The sequence below is a fragment of the Pogona vitticeps genome, chromosome 1 (genome assembly GCF_051106095.1).
Source record: "Pogona vitticeps strain Pit_001003342236 chromosome 1, PviZW2.1, whole genome shotgun sequence".
NCBI lineage: Eukaryota > Metazoa > Chordata > Lepidosauria > Squamata > Agamidae > Pogona > Pogona vitticeps.
In genome coordinates this window covers 254,281,468-254,300,366 of record NC_135783.1, presented here as the reverse complement: position 1 = coordinate 254,300,366, position 18,899 = coordinate 254,281,468, and the positions used below count along the sequence as shown (strand labels likewise).

Below are 18,899 nucleotides of genomic sequence, written 5' to 3'. Positions count from 1 at the left end.
TATTTGTTTCTTTAATTAAATATCTTGGCTTTCTCCATACAGCACATTCAGGGCATCTGCCTCTCTCTTTAACATGACAACATCCAGTCCTAACTCTCTCCTAAATAAGCTAGGTAGGATCTTGAAGTTCCTGGTTGGGATTTAACTCAAATTTATCAGATAAATTATTGATTACTGAAAATTTAATTCTTCAAGATATCTCTGGATTATGAATGCGAGATAGTATATTTCTGTATACAAGGATCAGAATGCCAGGAAATGCCCCAATTGCCAGTGTGAAAAAGAATACCAGGTATTGCACAGCAAAGGAATTTGAATGTTGACAGTACCACCAGACCAAGATGACCTACAGCAGTGGTTGCCCTCTTGTGTTCACTACCATTCATAAGTGACAATAAACAAGGGGAGATCCCAGCAGCTGATTCCTTTTTCATCAATTAACCACTTCTCACCGAAGCACAAAGCAATTGTCAGGACTGGTTTTTGACAAGTGTGAATAGTAGTGAACCCAAGAGGGTATCCTGTAGATAGTCTTGTCTGCTGCCTTTGATGTTGTCAACATTCAGAGTGCCCTTTGCTGAGTAAAGCTTGGCATCTTTTTGCCTGCTGGCAACAGAAAGATGCGCACATGATCTTATTCTATGGCTGCTGTGAGAGGCCAGAAGTAAGAACAGTTGGGATGTGGCTGTAGTTCCTCTGTGGCAAAATATTTTTGAAGTGCTGTTTTGGACTATTTGAAATATTCAAAGCAAACGTTTTGTACTCCAAAGAAAAGCTATCTTCTGACTGCTTATGTTACTTTTCAATGCCCTCCAAACATTTCCCTTCTCATGCCAGAAAGCTGCAACAACCTATCTACTTTGGAAGACTTTTGCTGCTAAGGATGTTCCGTGTATACCCAGTTTATAACAAAGTCATTTTTTACCCTTTTGAAAGGTCTTTTTCGAAGATCAGTATTTTAGCCCCTGCAGCCAGGATTCTTTCCCAATTTAAAAAGTAGGTGGGGCCAACCATTCTTTTCCAAGACAAGCAAGATGAGTCTTTTCAGTTTGTTTGATTAGCACATAGCAAGAGTGGACTGCTATATCTGTGCCAAATTTGGTGGTAATCTGAATTTTGTTTTCAGAGTTATAATTTTTTTTTGTTTGCTGCCCCCATTTTAAAAATTACTTTGACGAATGTTGATTTGCTCTGCTGCACAATAGCATCACTGCACTTGCATGTAGTGATAGTGCTCTGCCTTTTCCGCCTGGGGAGAAAATTTACAGTAGTTAACGCTTGACTCCTAAGTAATTAATGCAATTAATAATTTATTTGGTGTTGAAGAATTACTTGGATCATAAGCTGCTTACTAAACTCTTTTGCTTGGCTTCAAACAGTTGCATCCCAGATTCATTAAAATGCCATTCTCTTGTAGTCTATGCAAAGTGTTACAATGCACAATAAAAGGAAGTGCATGATAAAAGAAAATGATATTTCTTTCCCCCTCCCCTGGTGCAGATAATGGCAATATATTTATTGTAAATGCATTTTGCTAAAATTGGGGAAAGAAATGGTTTTGCTTCTAGGCATTTAGTTTACTTTAGCATAACTGATGTCCTTCATTTTATACATTCTGTGTTTGCAATTTAAATGTGCATCAAATGCTGGATAACTGCTGTGACGACTGATGGCTGCAACTGGTCCCAGAAAGGATGACTGCTTTTAATTTATGCACAAACGTCTGTTGGGAAAGGGCTGCCCTTTAATATGACAACTAAATTATTGGTTCTTGGAACATGAGGTAGCTGCAGCATACCGCAAAATGAAAGTGTCACCGAGACATTAAGCCCCGAAAGAGGTAAACTGCCTTTGTTGCCATTGTAATCTTTGTTAAAGGGCTTGCTGACCTGACGGAAAAAATGTCACTCAGATATATTATTTATAGTTGGCACATACTCTTTTTCCCCTCAACAAGGAGACAGTGATTCAAGTATTCCATTAAGCACGTGGGTGGTTTTAGCTTATAAGATAATGTGTAGAGCCTTGACTAGGTGACAATTCGGTTTTGCTAAAACTTCTCATATATATATTTCAGTTTCTCAATATTTCTTTATTCTGTCTGTATCTCAGTCTATATTTTGAATGTGTTTAGGAGAAAAGCCTTCTAAGACATCTTTGGAAATCGGAGATATAAAAATGTTTTATCCTATAGCCATCTGTAAACTCTGGAGTCTGGACATTTTCCTGTCAGCTGGGAAGTACTTAGGCCTTTTTGTGGTTAGGTTTTATCCTTGTAGTGTAACATGACAAAGCAGTGTGTACGTATATCTCATGTCTATGTGTTTGGAGTCAGCCCAGGGCATCCTTCCACACTCTCTCCCTCTTGGTGCTCCATGTCTTTGGAGGTGCTTAGGATGGGTGCCCAGATTCTTCATTCTGCTGTCCAACCGTAGTAGAAGATTGTGATCTCTTTAGTAACAATTTTGGGGGGACAACACTGTGTATCTGTCAAGATGAAAGCTTATGCCACAACCCCGTTTGTTGCTTTTCTAAATGCAGTGGGCATTGTGGTTTGTTTATTTTTAAATTTAAGCTAACATGGCTGGATTTCTAGATTTCTCTTTGCACTGTTTGGCAGATAACAATGCAGCTTTCTACCTCTTTAAGTGAGACCTACTAATTTCTAAACAGAGTGGTACCCTCCTCCTAAACTTGTACCTGAGATGCTATATGAAGATGGTACTTGTTAGCACTGTAACTTTTGTTTCCATGCATTTAGATTTGGCCTTATTCCTACTGAGGTCAGTGGGAATAAGTATCAAACAGCAGGCCAGGCCTACTACTTTCAGATGAAATAAGATGCCTGTCTCAGGCAACTGATTCTTGTCAGAAAAAGACAGTAAATGATTAATCAATTGACCAGCGATCAGTTTGCAGCCTTTTTTAAGAACAAAAATTGAGGCCATTGATGCCTACCTTGAGTCCACCGGCAGTTTAGCTGATGCAGGGGTGACCGTTGCTGCCCCATCTCCCACATTGCCCAGTTGGTCAGAAAAGGTGATGGCTAGTTGTAGGCCCACCGCCTCCTCACTGGATCATTTTTGTTTTGATATTTTATGAGTTGTAACCTGCACAGAATAGTGCTGTGACACTAATGGGGACTGGGAGAATGAATGAATGAATGAATGAATGAATGAATGAATGAATGAATGAATGAATGAATGAATGAATGAATTATAATGGTCTATTCCAGTGGTTCTTAACCTTTTTGAAAGAAACGCCCCCTTGAGCCATTGAGGAAGTTATCATCGCCCCCCTCCTCACGGTGATGATATCTTATTTATTTATTTATTTATTTATTTATTTATTTATTTATTTATTTATTTATTTATTTATGACACTTAAATCAAATGACCCCTGACAACAAAATTCAATTCCAAGAAAATGAAATGCCCCCAAAAAGTAACATTTAATGATTTAGTTGCAAGCGAATTTTAAGACGCAAAAAGAAATATAAAAAGGGCATAAAAACAAACCACAATGCAGGAACTAAAAATTTCAAGACGAAAACTCCGAAACTAAATTAAGATTGGAGGAACAGGTTTGGCTTGCTCCAGCGCCCCCCTACTGCCCCCCTTCTGCTCCAGCGCCCCCACACCGCCCTTTTTCGTTCTACCGCCCCCCTGAAAAATTAAATCGCCCCCTGGGGGGCATTATCGCCCACGTTAAGAACCACTGGTCTATTCTGTGAGGAATGGGAACAAACATAAGTGAGATTTCCTGGCAGGTGCCCAAATAATCTGGTTATTTTGGGGTACTGTGATTTTTTTATTATGCCTTTGGGACCACTGTTTTCCCCTTCTTCCTTGGGGAGCAAACTGTCTTGGGCTGGCCCTGCCACTGAAGGCCTATAAATGGAATCTCTTCCCCTACCCCTTTTAAAGAGCAAAACACAGCTGGTAAGGCTGGTAATTATATCATGGCTGCAGGACATTGTATGTGTTTGTGTTTGTGAGTGAGTGTGTGTGAGAAAACCCAACCTGCTGTTTTCTGTACTGAAATCTTCCTTGTTCAACTGTTGTTTGCTGTAGAGAGGAATATCCATACAATCAAGGTACCTCTCTTTAACTATTAATGGAGAACATTAAATTTGTGAATTCAAAGAGCTTTCTTGTACTCTTTTTAAACACTTTAGTAAGGAAAGGCAATTAATGATTTTTAAGACATCTTCAATACATAATATTTTTGCATTTACAAATTATCTTGTGATCACTTTAGTTTTTGAAATATCCTCCCTTTGTATTTGTCCATTAGTGCAACAGAAGCTTGGTCCATTTGAGCATGGAGTAGTTTTATATATTATATACAATAATATTCAAATCTTTCAGTATCTATATTGTTAAAAGATTTAAGTTAGAAGGAATCTAACTTCCCGAACACAAAACCAGAGCTGTAAAACCATTTTCTTTCAGTTAAAGATACACTTCTCTCCAAAGTCTAGGAAAACACAGTTTGTGCCATGTTTTCTTTATTTTAAAATTGGTCCAAACTTGCTTTCTATGATCCTATAAACAGCACCTCCAGGGGCTATTTCAGCCGCTTTTCAATCTACCTGGTAGGAACTGCATGTCCTAGCTTCCTGGACATTTTGCTCTAAACACAGTAGAATCCCTTTATCTTCAGGATCACTATCCACTGATTCACTTACCCACAGTCTGAAAATATAAAAATTTTAAAAGAAAAAGATCCCCTAAATATATGTTTTTAACAATGAAGTTACCAGAACTGGACACTAGAGGGAGCCAGAGACCATGCTATGTATAGCATTTACTATTAAAATAGTGGTTTCATGTTTTTCAGTATCCAGGCTTGGAACATGGTTTAAAAGCCACAAGCTCAGATTACTATAAACTCACTAGGGCCACCTCCCACAATTATTTATGTTGTATAAGCATAAGTACCAAAAATGCATACTAACTTGGTTTAAATTACCAATTTTTAAAACTTTTTGATCTATTTCCAGGCCTACTGTAATTTTGAAGAAATGTCTCCCATTTAACTTCAGAATAACTGGTTTTAAGTTTTGACAAAAGGATTAAAATAGAAAAGGCAATTTGTACATTGTATAAATAATCAGTATCATTGTATTAATAATCAGACTCCCTAGAGAGTGGAAAAGCATTGCAAACATACTCTGTCAGCCCCTGGGCAAGAGCGTACAGCTGGCCAATCCTTCACATTCAGCAGAGTTGCACTGCATCTTTCTGAAGAGCAAAATGACCCAGCATTCATTTTAGGACCACAAATGGCAATTATTTAATTTGTTCTTAATTTTTAACTATACATTTCTTCCTTTGACAATGCCGAGGTTAGGGGTGCCAGAGCCTCATGTAGTTCAAAATCCATGTATAACTCTTATGGCCCCCAAAACTTTACAAAGCATAAACAGTTGATTCACACATACATGTACAGAGAGAGAGAGAGAGAACATTTCTGTCTCTTGGAGTTCTCTTACATAGCATTGATAATCCTTTTCATCAGTACTGTCTGTAATGAGCCTTAAAGGTCTTTGTGACCCCCATGATCTAGAGACTGAATTAGAGATGTTCAGCACCATTGGGATTGAATCCATGGGTTTCTGGGTAGCCATGGGCTAAGTATGCATGCAAATATTTATTTATTTATTGAAAAGGGATAAGTGTATCACCAAAACTGTGCTGCTCAGACCCATGCAATTCAAGGGAGAGGTGTATTTTATATATGTCCATAACTTTAAATTGTACAATACTGTGATATGAATAAAGAAATTTCAATGGATTTTCTAAATTCATCCTTACTGTACAACAGTGGTTCATTACCAGATGTGCCTTCAGATGTTTTCAACTTTAATTCTCATTTTCTCTGACCACTGGCTTTGCTGGCTGCGGTATACGGGGGCTATAGTCCAAAATATCTGTGGAATTTCAAATTACCTATCCTGGCTTTAAACTATTTTCCAATAATTTGAGCAAGTGGACAAATTACCCTCTTTCTGTAAGTAGAGATAATTAATATTCTAATCAATGTTCTTATTTGGTTCTTTGTGCTAGTAGGACCCCTGTATATGCAGTTGACCAGTTCCATGATTTACCATGGATGCCTGAAACCACCCTGTATACAACATGCAAGGGGGCAGGACAAAGTCCAAAAGGAAACAGGACAAAGGCCACAAGGGGGTGCCTTTGTACGTTTTATACAGGGTTGTGACAAAGAAGTGAAACTGCAGGTATTGATCCCACATGTACTTATTTGCCTCTTTCCGCAGATGTTGTTTTATCCAGGATAAATAATAGGTAATAATAAGTCTTTTATCCAAGAAACAAAATATCCAGCATAGCTGGCTGGGTATTTCACTGATTTGGGTGCTTGGCTGTAGAGGTTAGGAGTTGGATTCTCCACTGTGTCTGTGGAATAGAGCTAGTCTGTGTAGCATTAGGCAACCAGCGTGGTCCCAAAGTGCCCCCAGAAGAAGGGAGTGGTAAATCATGTCTGAGTATTCTCGGTCTGGACAGCACTGGAAAGGGTGGTGGTTACAGCCCTATTCATGTTTGTCCAGTAGTATGTTCCACTGTTTATAGTGGTTATCCGCTTCAGATTATGCTTAGAATTGCAGCCTTAATAATTGTTGAAACTACCTTTTTAAAAGTAGAATTTTGTTTCTAAAGAATCTTGTAGCCTCACTGAAAACAAGAACTATACAGTGGTGCCACACATGATGACTACAATCCGTCCCGTGAAAATAGCTGTTTAGCGAAATCGTCGTCGTGCGAAAACCCTTTCCCCATTGGAATACATTGAAACCCGGTTTAATGCGTTCCGATGGGGAAAATACCTTGTCGTCCACCGAAGATCGCCCATAGGGAAGCCATTTTGAGAGTGCCGATCAGCTGTAAAAATGGCTGCCCTGCGAAACATGGGTCTGGAAAACACAGGGCAGCCATTTTGCGAAGCCAAAAAAATTGTCTTGCAAACAAACGGTTAGCGAAGCATGGACCTAATCGACATCCAGTGAAAATCCCCCATAGGAATGACTGTTTTGCGAATCACTATAGCAATCTCAAAATGTTGTTATGTGGATTCATCATTTAGCAGGGTCATCGTTTAGCAAGGTACCACTCTAGCAAACCTTTTCAGTTGTACAGTGGACCTTCGACTTACAGGTGGCTCGACTTACAGACTTTTTGAGTTACAGACTTCTCTGGCCGCAAAATTTAGGTTTGACTTGCAGCCGGAGAATCGACCTACAGACCAGAAAAAAACCAAAATGGAACAAAAACGGCCAGTTACGGGATTAATCGGTTTTCAATGCATTGTAGGTCAATGGAGACTCGACCTACAGACTTTTCTACTTGCAGCCACCATTCCAATACGGATTAATTCTGTAAGTAGAGGGTCCACTGTAGATCTATTTTTAAAGCTGCTTAAAAATTTCAGTGTCAGAGCTCTTAGTTAAAGAGATTAAAAAATTCAAATATGTTTATGAAAACCAATATTATGATAGGTGTGCTTTATATCAATTTAATTTAATGTCAATTTCAGATTCTCCCCATATTCAGTTGAAAAGTTTCCACCTTGCTTATATTCTGGTCTTTTTTACATTTTATCACCCTGAACACATCCTGAATGTAGTTGGATACATTAAACATCGGTTTTTCTTTTTTTCAAAAAAAGCTGAATTTTAAGAACACATCGTTTATGTGTTAGAAATGGCTTGGCATATTAAGCACTTTGAACACACTCAAAATTAATATGACTTTCTTGCAAGTAAGTATACTTATTATCAGGGTATAAGAGTTCCACCTCCCGGAGTCATCCCTCATTAATAGTGCTTTCTCCAAAGATGGTGAAATCCTGCATGGTCCATCATGGCCCATAAACAGAAGTGTCCAGGGTCCCATAGGAGTGAGTAGTGTTCTGAGTGCACAAAGTCAGTCAGGCCATTTGTCTAAAGCCTGTTATTCAGTGTCTCCTATATAACTGTTGGCAAGCTCATCTCTTTCCCATCTCTCACTGTTCCCCCCACAAGCTGCCTGCAAAATGCAACCCTGCAGTGAGACGTTGGGGAATGACTTGTAGGAAGATCTGCCTTGGAAATGGACAGCCAACCCGTGAGGCTTTGTCCTTGATAGGATACAGCATTCTTGAGGTGAAGCGTGGGACTCTGATGACTCCTCCTTACAGGACAGTACTGTGTATTATTCTGGATGTGCCTAGCAATGTGTCAGTGGGATTTTACCAAGCTGGATGAGCACCATGGCACTGCTAGAAATGGCTGATTGGTAAATAGCCTGAATCATTTTAAAAAACTAATAGCAGGGGAGATTCAGAAGGACAAGTTTGGGACTTCACAGGCAACTTTTTTACCCATTGTCGTCCTAGTTTGTCCAATCTGTACACGGAACTGATGTGGAAAACTACTAGGAGTGAAAACTGGTGGAAGAAATACCAGTAATTTAGGAGATGCAGATGATACCATGTTACTGGCAGAAAGCAGCAATGACTTGAAATGAATTTTAGGAAAATGAAAGAAAAAAATGTCAAAGCAGGTCTGCAGCTGAACATTAGGAAGACAAAAATCATGACTACAGAAGAATGATAGAACTTTAGCACTGGCAATGAAAAAAATTGAAATACAGTAGTGCTTCGCAAGACGAATGTAATTCGTTCCGCGAGTAGCGCTGTCTTGTGAAAAATTGTTTTGCAAAAAGCAGTTTCCCATAGGAATGCACTGCAGTCCATTCCTATGGGAACCTCGCAAGACGAATGAAATTTTTTCATCTTGCGAGGCATTGGTCTTGGGGAAAAAATTGTCTTGCGAAGCACAGCCATAGAAGAAGCCGTCTTGCGAGGCACCATAGCGATTGCAAAACATTCATCTTGCGGGTTTTTCATCCCGCGAGGCGTTCATCTTGTGAGGCACCACCGTAGAGACTTTGTATACATTGGTTCAAACATCAATCCAAATAGAAATTGCAGCCAAGAAATCAGAAGAAATCTGAGACTAGGAAGGGCAGTTAATGAAAGAGCGAGAAAAGATCATCCTGTGTAAGGGTGTGTCACTGGAGACCAAGGCCAAGGTCAGTCACGTTCTTTTATCTCTCAGTATGTACAGGTGTGAAAGCTTGACAGCACAGAAAGCTGACAGGCGATAAATAATTTGATTGAAATGTGGTGCTGGAGGAGAGCTTTGTGCGTACCCTAGACTGCTGCAAAGAGTAACAAGTGGGGCCTAGATCAAATCAAACCTGAAATATCTCTGGAGATAAAAATGATGATATTGAGGCTTTCCTACTTTGGGCAGATCATGAGAAGGTAGGATTTTCTGGAATAAAACAATAAAGCTGGGAAAGGTGGAAAGCAGCAGGAGAAGAGGAAGACCAAATATGAGATGAACTGACTCCCTAAAGGAAGCCGCAGACTCAAGTTTACAAGAGCAGGGCAGGGCAGTTGAAGACGGGACATTTTAGAGACTACTCATTCATTGATGGCACATAAGAACAACAGCAGGGTTCCAATGTTTTAGTTTTACTCTTCTAGTCTGTCAAAGGCCAGTGTTTGATTGGACTCATAAATTGGGACTAAACAATCAAGGTCATATATTATTTTTATTGCATTTGTAAACTTAGATGAACTGCTGAATATCTTATGTTATTAATGTTATTAATGTATTAATAAAAATATTAATGAAATGTATCTCATGGTCTGATAATAAATCTACAGCCACCATCAAAGTGCTGGTGCTGAGGGCAGTTCAATGTCACCAGAGTTTTAAGCATCATTGTCAGGGAGTCATGATACCATCAAAAAGCAGATGCTTCACTACCCATATACAGTGTTGCCTCTCATAGCGAGGTTAATCCGTTCTGGATTAACCTTCGCTATAGCGAAACATCGCTAAACGGAATTTAAAAAGCCATAGAAATGCATTGAACTTCGTTCAATGTGTTCCTGTGGCTTTAAAACTCACCGTTAAGCGATGTTCCTCCATAGCGCCGCCATTTTCGCGCCCTCGGTAAGCGAGGGCAGGGCGCGAAAATGCGGTGCGGACCTTCCGATGGCCATTTTGGAACCGCCGATCAGCTGTTCTCCCCCGCTTCGTTATGTGATATTCACTAAGCGAATCGCTTAGCGAATATCGCAAAGCGAAAAAACACCATAGGGGCCATCGTTGAGCGAATGCTCCAGCGATGGCCCAGAGCCCCTCGTTAAGCGATTTCATCGCTCAGCGAGGCGCGCGTTAAGCGAGGCACCACTGTACAGAACCAGGACGTAGTATAAATGAAATGCTCGAGTAAGGTCTTCTGATTTTTTTCCTGAGTAATCAAGCTTAGAGTGTAGTACAGTGGTGCCTCGCTTTATGATTGCCCCGCATTACGACGAAACCTCATTACGAAGATCTAATGTGGGGCAATTGCGATTGCAAAACAATGGTCTGAATGGGGTTTTTTCACTTTGCAATAATCGGTTCCCTGCTTTGGGAACCGATTCTTTGCAAAATGACGATTTTAGAACAGCTGATCGGCGGTTTCAGAATGGCCGCAGGGTAAATAAAATGGCTCCCCGCTGTTTTCTGGGACAGATTCCTCGCAAGACAGCCACCAAAAATGGCCGCCCTATGGAGGATCTTCGCTGGACGGTGAGTTTCCAGCCCATTGGAACTCATTAAACGGTTTTTAATGTGTTTCAATGGGCTTTTTATTTTCGCATTATGATTTTTTCATTTTACAGTGATTTCGCTGGAACGAATTAACGTAATGCGAGGAACCACTGTATACCAGCCATTACTTTACTTTATAAGCCAATTTTCTTGCACATCTGTTTTCCTAAAAATATTCAAGCCCCACCTACCCAAAGCAATTAGAAGTCTACCATTTGAAAAGAGGCTACAGGATTCCAATTTTTGGATGCAGATTTCATCAGATGAAAAGATTATGTCCTTTCTTTCAGTTCCCAACTTTTCTGTGAAGGCTGTGTCAGAACATGCTAGGTCCATGTCCTGGGACAAAATCTAAGCTAATGCAAATGAAACAACCATGAATTTCCCCCATATTTGCTCTATTTGTGTTTCCTTTCTCCTCCCATGTGGTCAACATATAGATTGTGAGCTCTTTGGGGTAGGGATAACTGATCTTGTACATGGATGTTGCTATATAAATAAATAATAACAATATTTCTCTTTGTGTGGTTTTTTCTTCTTCAAAAGAACCAACCAGTTGGGAACATTCACGAAGAAAGAATTTGATCTCCTCGCTCCAGTAGTGGACAGCTTCAGCCTGATGACATATGATTATTCGGCTCCACAACGGTAAGGCAGTAAAAACAGAAAAGTGTATCATAGCTGAACTAGGCATGCTGAACCACAGCTGCACATCTGGAGCTCGTATCAATTCCAATTATTACCCCATGAAAGCAGTGGGATGATTGTGGGTTATAGCTGAAAATGTGTGGGCATTCATTTTAAATGTTTGTTTCTAGGACAGTACAGCCCTTCCTAGGTTGCAGCCCAAATCTTAACATTTTTGCTTGGAACTAAATCCCAACAAGCTCACTATGGTGTGCCTGAGACTTGTCTTGTTTAAATTACACTTCTGCCAATTCATTTTGAAGAGAATTGGTCTTTATTACCACTGTGGAACGTAAGATACTTGACTAATACCAGGGCCATAAATATTAGCTGGTTTAACAGTTCAATGTTTCCTTGTGCTGGCATGTTTTCATTAATTGTTTCTTTTTTATATTTCAGTGTGCTAAATAGGTTTTATGGTAATTGGTGTTTTTTTAAAAAATTAGTGACTTGAGCAATCCTTGAAGATTGAACAGTGGAAAGGCAGAATAAAAATAATTATAAATAGGCACTGATTCAGTTGAGCAGTATGTATTAAGAAGCATGTTGAAACAGTCAGAATACTGACTTGAATGCACAGTAAATATACTGGCTAAACCCCTACAGGTTTTTACATATGTTTTGCGTAATGTATTGTGGCTAATTGCAGCTAATTGATAGAGTGCCAGGCTGCATCTTGGTTGCACAGTCAGGTGGGACTGGACATGCAAAGCTGAGGCATACCATGGCATCTCTTCAGTTAGCTGCAATTAGCTACATCAATTTATGTAAACATTAATGAAGACCAATGATTTCCTGGCAAGTGATTGCTGTTCTTGTTGTCTTGCATATATTGATGTTTTTGCCCATTTTCACATGGGCAGGCAGATCTCTAAAACCCCTATCTCATGTGATGCCTAGACTGGACAGCTAAGAATGTAATCCCGCATTTACTTTACTCTCTCTTTACATTAAGTTGGTTCTGACAGAAGTAGACAAAACATTTTCTTTCTGCTTTATCAAATGTTGTCTTAAGTGTTCATATGTTGTTATATCTGTCAGTCTGAAGTGTGTACACCAGATAAGAGAAATCATGCAATAGCTTGTCAAAGCAAAGTACAAACAGAATTCCTCATTACATAGAATGTGCTCTCTTCTTCTTTAGGGCTTTTAACATTTCAGATGCCTCTAGCCAGCAATGGGCAGGGTGAAACAGAGACAGGAAAAATGTTACAAAAGAAACAAACTGTCCAGGATTGAGCAAAAGCCTTTTATAAAAATAATTTTATTTTAAATAACTGAAGGCTGTATGCTTGAAAAATTCAGTACAAAATTGCACAGTTCAATGCCACTGAAAAAAGCTATAGACGTGATGAGTGCCATACTACTGTGCATCCATATGTGTGTATAGATAAACCATTTCTTTGCTCTTTCTGCAGGCCAGGTCCTAATTCTCCTCTACCTTGGATGCAAGCATGTGTTCAGATGCTGGACCCAGAATCCAAATGGAGAAGCAAACTCCTCCTGGGCCTGAATTTCTATGGCATGGACTACTCAGCACTCAGTGCTTCGGGGGAACCAATCATTGGTAACAGGCAAGGTTTCTAGAGAGTTGCATAAAAAATCATTATTTTTACTGTCTTGACTTCATACATCAACATACTTGCTTAATACTAAAGGATTAGATGGAGCGGTCATTTCACATCTCATGTTTGGGTGGGGATAGAGCAGTCAACCTTTCCCTCTGACTCCTCTCTTGCTGCTTCTCCACTTGCTTCAGCCATTATTCTACTTTGCCTTGCTCTGAAGCCAACAGGTAGCCAGGACTGGAGAAAAATGGCTGAAACCGTGGACAGTGGGGGGCAATGGGAAGTAAGATGCGGGAGGCAGAGGGTTAATTACCTCCCTCCAATGCTTTCTCTTTTTACTCTTACCTTTAACTTCATTTGTGATCAAACTAAGGAAAGAGAAAGAAACCACTTTTTGTCATAACCGATTTGGCCCATTCTCTCTCAAAGTTACAGATTCTGCTGCTTAGTTTTGAGTCGTTGTGACAACCGGTTGTCCTTTTCACCACACCTGACGCTGGCCTCTTCAGCCACCTTGTCCTCTTTAGTCCATAGGTCCCTAGGTTTCAGCATCCTTTGCCACCTCTTTCAAGCCCTCCTGTTTATCTTATTTCATCCACAGAAACTGGGTGAGGTTCTTTCTACCCTTGGTTTCTCCCCTTTAACCCTGTGCCTGCTGTGCCCATTCCCCCCCACACACCTATTTTATTTCTCTCTTTCAGTGAGTTCACCCCTTTCCCATACCACTCCTACCCTGTTCAGTTTTTTCTGTCAGCATCCTTGCCTTGGGTTCTCCTGTGTGTTGACAGTTTTCCTCGCCAGACTCACTCTTCAGTACACCAGTGTTTTGTGTTTCTTCTACGCACATAAAGATCATTCAGGAACAAATTGCATTAAGTTTGGAAAGACCTGACACCACTGCAGCAGATAAATAACCTGTAATGATGTGATCAAAATGCTGGGATGCTTCACCACAGGGGCATCTTAATGTGTGCAACCAACACAAAGTCTTGTGGTATGGTATCTCCTCAGACATGACCTCCATCCATCTGGGACTCCTAGAGCTACTTGAACTTCATTTTATTAGCATTGGGGGGACAGGGGACAAAGAAACTGCCAGTTGCCTCCCAACCTGTCAAAGCAAAGCAAAGTGTGCTGCTTATATACCAACCATAGCGCTTCAAGCACTCTCTAGGTGGTTTACAAGTTAATTATGCAGGCTACACATTGCCCCCCCCCCCAGAAAAATGAGCTGGGTACTTATTTTACCAACCTCAGAAGGATAGAAGGCTGAGTCAACCTTGAGCCGGCTACCTGGGATTGAACCCTCGGTTGTGAGCACAGTGTTAGCTGCAGTACAGCAGTTTAACCACCGCACCACAAAGCTTCCTCAGGGGGCTGAGTTTCCTTCATTAGCCCCTCGGGCATCTCAGCCCACGCCCAACCTTAAGTTGCTATCACTGGGGTAAAGGAATCAACCATCTGGTGGTGGCACTGGGGCTTTAAAACAGTCTGATGCTACTCAACATCCCATAAACATGTCTTGTACTGACAGCTGTAATATGCATGTGTCCCTGGTCCCTCCTGAAGATATTATTGCCACTTCTTTTGTCTCTCCTCCCTTGAGTGCCTGTTCTGGGTTCACATTGTGGGACAGATGCTCTGCCAGATGTCAAGACTCCTAGTCACGAGTGAGGCAAGGAGGTAACCCTGAGGTCCTCACAATGGAAGCTACCCTTCCACACTTTCTTTCTTTAGACAGTGGGACTTCCACCAGCACCCAGGCCAGCAGTCCTCTACATATGTATAGTCCATGATGCCAGTGCACAAAAGATGGAATCCAGTTCCTTGGCCAACTTGCCTCACACTGCCTTTTCTTCCATCTCAGTGCTCCTAGTTGACTCTGTCTCTGTCCAACCTTCTGCCTCCTCTGTCTTCCCCTCCTTTATCCATGTCAGTGCTCTGCTGCCTGTGTCCTTCCATCTTCTTCCTCATCTGGGTCCCATCATCTGTTTCCATCTCCTCCTTTCTGCCTAGGGCCTGCTGCCTGCATCTGTGCCCGCCTGAGGCTCAGGGGTTCCATCTTACAACAAAGCCTCCTGTGGGTGTGGGATGAAGGCAGATGACCCACCAAGGGTGCTGATAGTGACCCCCTCATCTCTTCATAGAATACAATCCACTATCCACGAGAGCTTCCACTGAAATAAACCTATTATAGTACTCTTAAATGAGTATGAAGACTTTGTTGTTGCTTTGTTATATGATTCTATGATCCTTGTTTGACAGAATGTTTTGTAGGTTTGACGAAAGTCATCCAGTGAACTGTTTAACTTAAAGGATAAGTAGGAAACAGTGTAAGTGTTTTCCTTTTGTAGCTAAGAGGAAAGCAAGCCAAAAACACTGTAGGTGAACTTCAGTACAGTTGCAAATATACTATATTTGTGGGGTTTTTTGGCTGGTGAGGGCATTTGAAATACATTCAAGACTTACCACAAGATCATATATACCCTTCAGTATTTTAAAATCATCCTAAGAGGGTCTTCTAAGATGATGTACACACTGAAAAATGTTTGCTATTTGTTGGAAAATCTAAAGGACTTGGCATTGAATTCTTCTGTTCAAAGACAAAAGAGGATTCCTTGCAAACTGTGTTAAGGGCGTAAAATTCCACCGAGAACTATGTTGGCTGCCTGCCATGCTATAAATAATTAGTAATAAAATGTGATACTTGGAGCAGCTAGAAGTGAGAGCTTCCCTGAAAGTTATGGCATATTAGAAGGATGGTTGCTGTCTCATCTTTGGAAGATGCCTCTTTGGGAGGCCTATGGGATATACCTATAGAATGATTAGGCGTGGCTTATTTCAGCAGTATATCTTTGGGAAGAAAGTCACGAGTCTTGAAGTGCAACTGGGACAGGTGCAAATTATCTCTCAAAATGATGTAATGTATTAAGAAGTGTAAGAACAATATCATGGAATGCTTTCATTTAAGAGTAAGGTGGCACTTCGGTGCTCTGTCCTGTGCTTTGACTGAACTCAGTGGAACTTTGATCAGACATGTTGAGGATTGTGCTCTTCAAGGAGGCTTCACTAGGACAGCTAGCTAGGCAGAGTGTTGCTCGTCCACCTTTACATTCATTTCTTGGTTTCAGCCTTATGCGGTGAGGTACGTGGCGTGCCTCGCTACTGCTGTGGGTGAGATTTTGGCTAGCTACAGCTGATCCAGTAGCAGCAACTGGCAGACTTCAGCAGCCCCATTGACAATTCTGGCAGACAGTAAGAAGGCGCAGAATATTGCTGTACTGTAGTACAGCAGATGGCATAGATGAGGGCAGTGGATGCAGTAGGCAAGGACTGTTTGTGGCAGCACTGTAGAGTAGCGAATCACAGGGAAAAAAAATCTCATTTTGGCAATGATCTGAAATCTCAACAATATCATCCTAAAGACATTAACTTTTCTCAGATGGGCTGGCACAGAATGCTACACTGTCAGAGGCAGGAGGATCTGCCTCTTCCTTCCCCATTGCTGCTACCTGCCATTGCTGTGAGGCATTTGTTTTGTAATGTGGCAACACTGTGGGTGATCTTAACCATTCCTGTTCTCCCTTTGGGGAGTCCTTGGTCACAGCAATGTATTGTGTGTGAGGTGGACATGTCTGCTGTCTCTCCCACTGCTGCTCTTTTGTGTTGGCAGCAAATAATTGTTTAAAGTTCCATTGCAAAGGGGTGCCTTTCTCAGAAACTTTGTGGGTTTCATCAAGCCCTGCTAGCTGTTTTCCTTCTCTCATGTTCCATTGGTGGAATGGCAGTAGATGTTCACACCACTGCTACTGGAGGGAAAATATGGTTGGGAGGATGATCGTTAGCTCTCTGTATGATAAGGGCAGAGGAGCATGTACAATTTGCCACCTCTCCAGATCTATCATCTGAGTCACGTGATTCATGAGATAATATTTCTCTGCTTGGCTTTCAGCCATGTGTGTATATGTGGGGTTGGATGTCTGGATTGCACTTTTTAAATTTTCACCATTACTCTTAAGAGCTGTGGTGGGTTTTGAATTCATGTATTGCCAAGGTCTGGGAGGCAAGATGTATACAGAACTAGAACCTGCCTAATGACTACCATATTTTTCTGTTTATAACATGCCCCCATTTATAAGACAGCCCCCCCCCCAATTTTCTAACCTAAAAATTAAGAAAACTTAGTTTGAGGATTCAGCCTCCAAGCTCAGAATATCGGACATTTTGAGTCTCTGTTGAATCTTGAGCCTACAGGCTCCGCCTCCGAGGAGGTGTGTTCCAATTGGTTTGTTCAGGATTAGCTGACGTCAGTTCCATAAGGCTCGTGATTGGAGGACACTAAGCCTCGTGGCTGAAGCAAGATTGTTTAGAGAGGGAAGGTACAGTGTTGTCTTGTTCTCTCTTCAGCGGTCTCAGCTTACTTCTGTATAAAAGATGTCCCTCAATTTTTAGGGTAATGATTTTAGGAAAAAGTAGTGTCTTATAGATGGAAAAATACGGTATTTTGTTTGGTGTGCTTGCTGGTGTGTAACAAACTGCAGGCCTTTCTTTGCTGTTTCTCATTGCTAAATAATCTTTTTAAAATTAATGGTGTTGAATATGCTGGAAGAGCTCTTGTGATTAAGTCACATTGTAGGAATGTCTGCTGCTTCTGCGACTACCAATACTAAATTATTAAATGTGCATTTTGTCTTTCTTCCTGTGAGATCAAGACAACATACATTATTCTCTCACTTTACCTTCATGACAACCAGGAAGGTTAGAATAGGAGAGGGAGAATGACTAAGGCAAGGTCACCTAGTGAGCTATTTAATAGTAGTTGGTTGCTTGGTCCAGTTCCAGACCCTTCTGTCTGGCTCCCTGTCCAAGATACACTACCTGTGTTTTGTGCCTTTGCTTTTCCCCTGTTCAAATGAAACACAAACCGGGTATGTGTACAACAACTAAAGTTTCAGCAGACACTTGCCCTTATGGCACATGTTAGCGCTCAGCTCCTAATTGTCGACATTTTGGCTGAATGCTTAGGAATTATTTCAGAGATTTTATTAGCATCAAGTTAGAGTGAACTGAGGTTTAAAGAGTTTTTCCCCCTTTCTTTGCTTGAGTAGGAGGGCATGAATGGGTATTACTGATGTGGTTGGCTCTTTAGCCAAGGTTTAGTTCAAATTAAGGCAACTATTTTTAAAAAAGTCACTTATCAGAACTGCTGTATCTGTGACCCTGTCATACAGTGACAAAATGATACCATTCCGTCATGCCTATTTATGAAATGAGATGTATATAAATTATTACATGAGAGAGCTATATGTTTTTTCCAATTGATTTGAGATATTTGGGCAAAGGAGGAGCATTTTCCAAAAATGATGTGGGGACCTGGGAGAGTCCACCAGTTTCACTGGTGGCAAGGTGAAAGATTCCACTTGCTTAAGGACCCTTCCCCTCCTTTAAATATGAGGTTCTGCACCTACAGGATGAAACATGCAACAGTCTGAGAATGTTTGCTGTATCCTTATCAATTGTTTCAAGATCCCATTCTCATGTTCCTAAAATAAATCTTGTGGGACTTCTAAATTTTATATTGTGTTTCCTGCAGAGCTTTCCAAATGCTTACAAAATGGACTTATATTATTAATGAATAATATTTATTCACTGCATATTAAAGAAAACAAATGTTTGTTTATAAATTTGTTAGTACCACTGTTTACATCATAGACCACCAACTAGATTGTTACAGGAGGATGTAAATGGCTGCTAACAACTGAGTTCACATAGAGGGCTCCAGTCTCTAATTGAATTTGAAAAGCAAGATGACTTTTCTGAGAATCTAGTCAACACATAAGTCAACACTTATGTGAACTCCATTGAGTCAATGGGCTTACTGTATTCTGTTTGGGAAATAGGATTTGGCTGCAATTGACTGATTATATGAGCCCGATTGAAATGTAACATAAACATCCTGGCTTGTT

At 40.7% G+C, this 18,899-nt stretch overlaps 1 protein-coding gene across 6 annotated transcripts in view; it reads left to right on the top strand.

Moving 5' to 3' along the window:
* CHID1 (chitinase domain containing 1) overlaps positions 1 to 18,899 on the top strand; it is a 131,344-nt gene that overhangs the window by 57,000 nt on the left and 55,445 nt on the right. For all 6 annotated transcript variants that reach the window (XM_072985630.2, XM_072985631.2, XM_078383669.1 and 3 more), the window contains 2 exons: positions 11,225 to 11,326; positions 12,784 to 12,939. In XM_072985630.2, the coding sequence (XP_072841731.2) occupies positions 11,225 to 11,326; positions 12,784 to 12,939 (258 nt within the window). The remainder of the gene's footprint in view (positions 1 to 11,224; positions 11,327 to 12,783; positions 12,940 to 18,899) is intronic.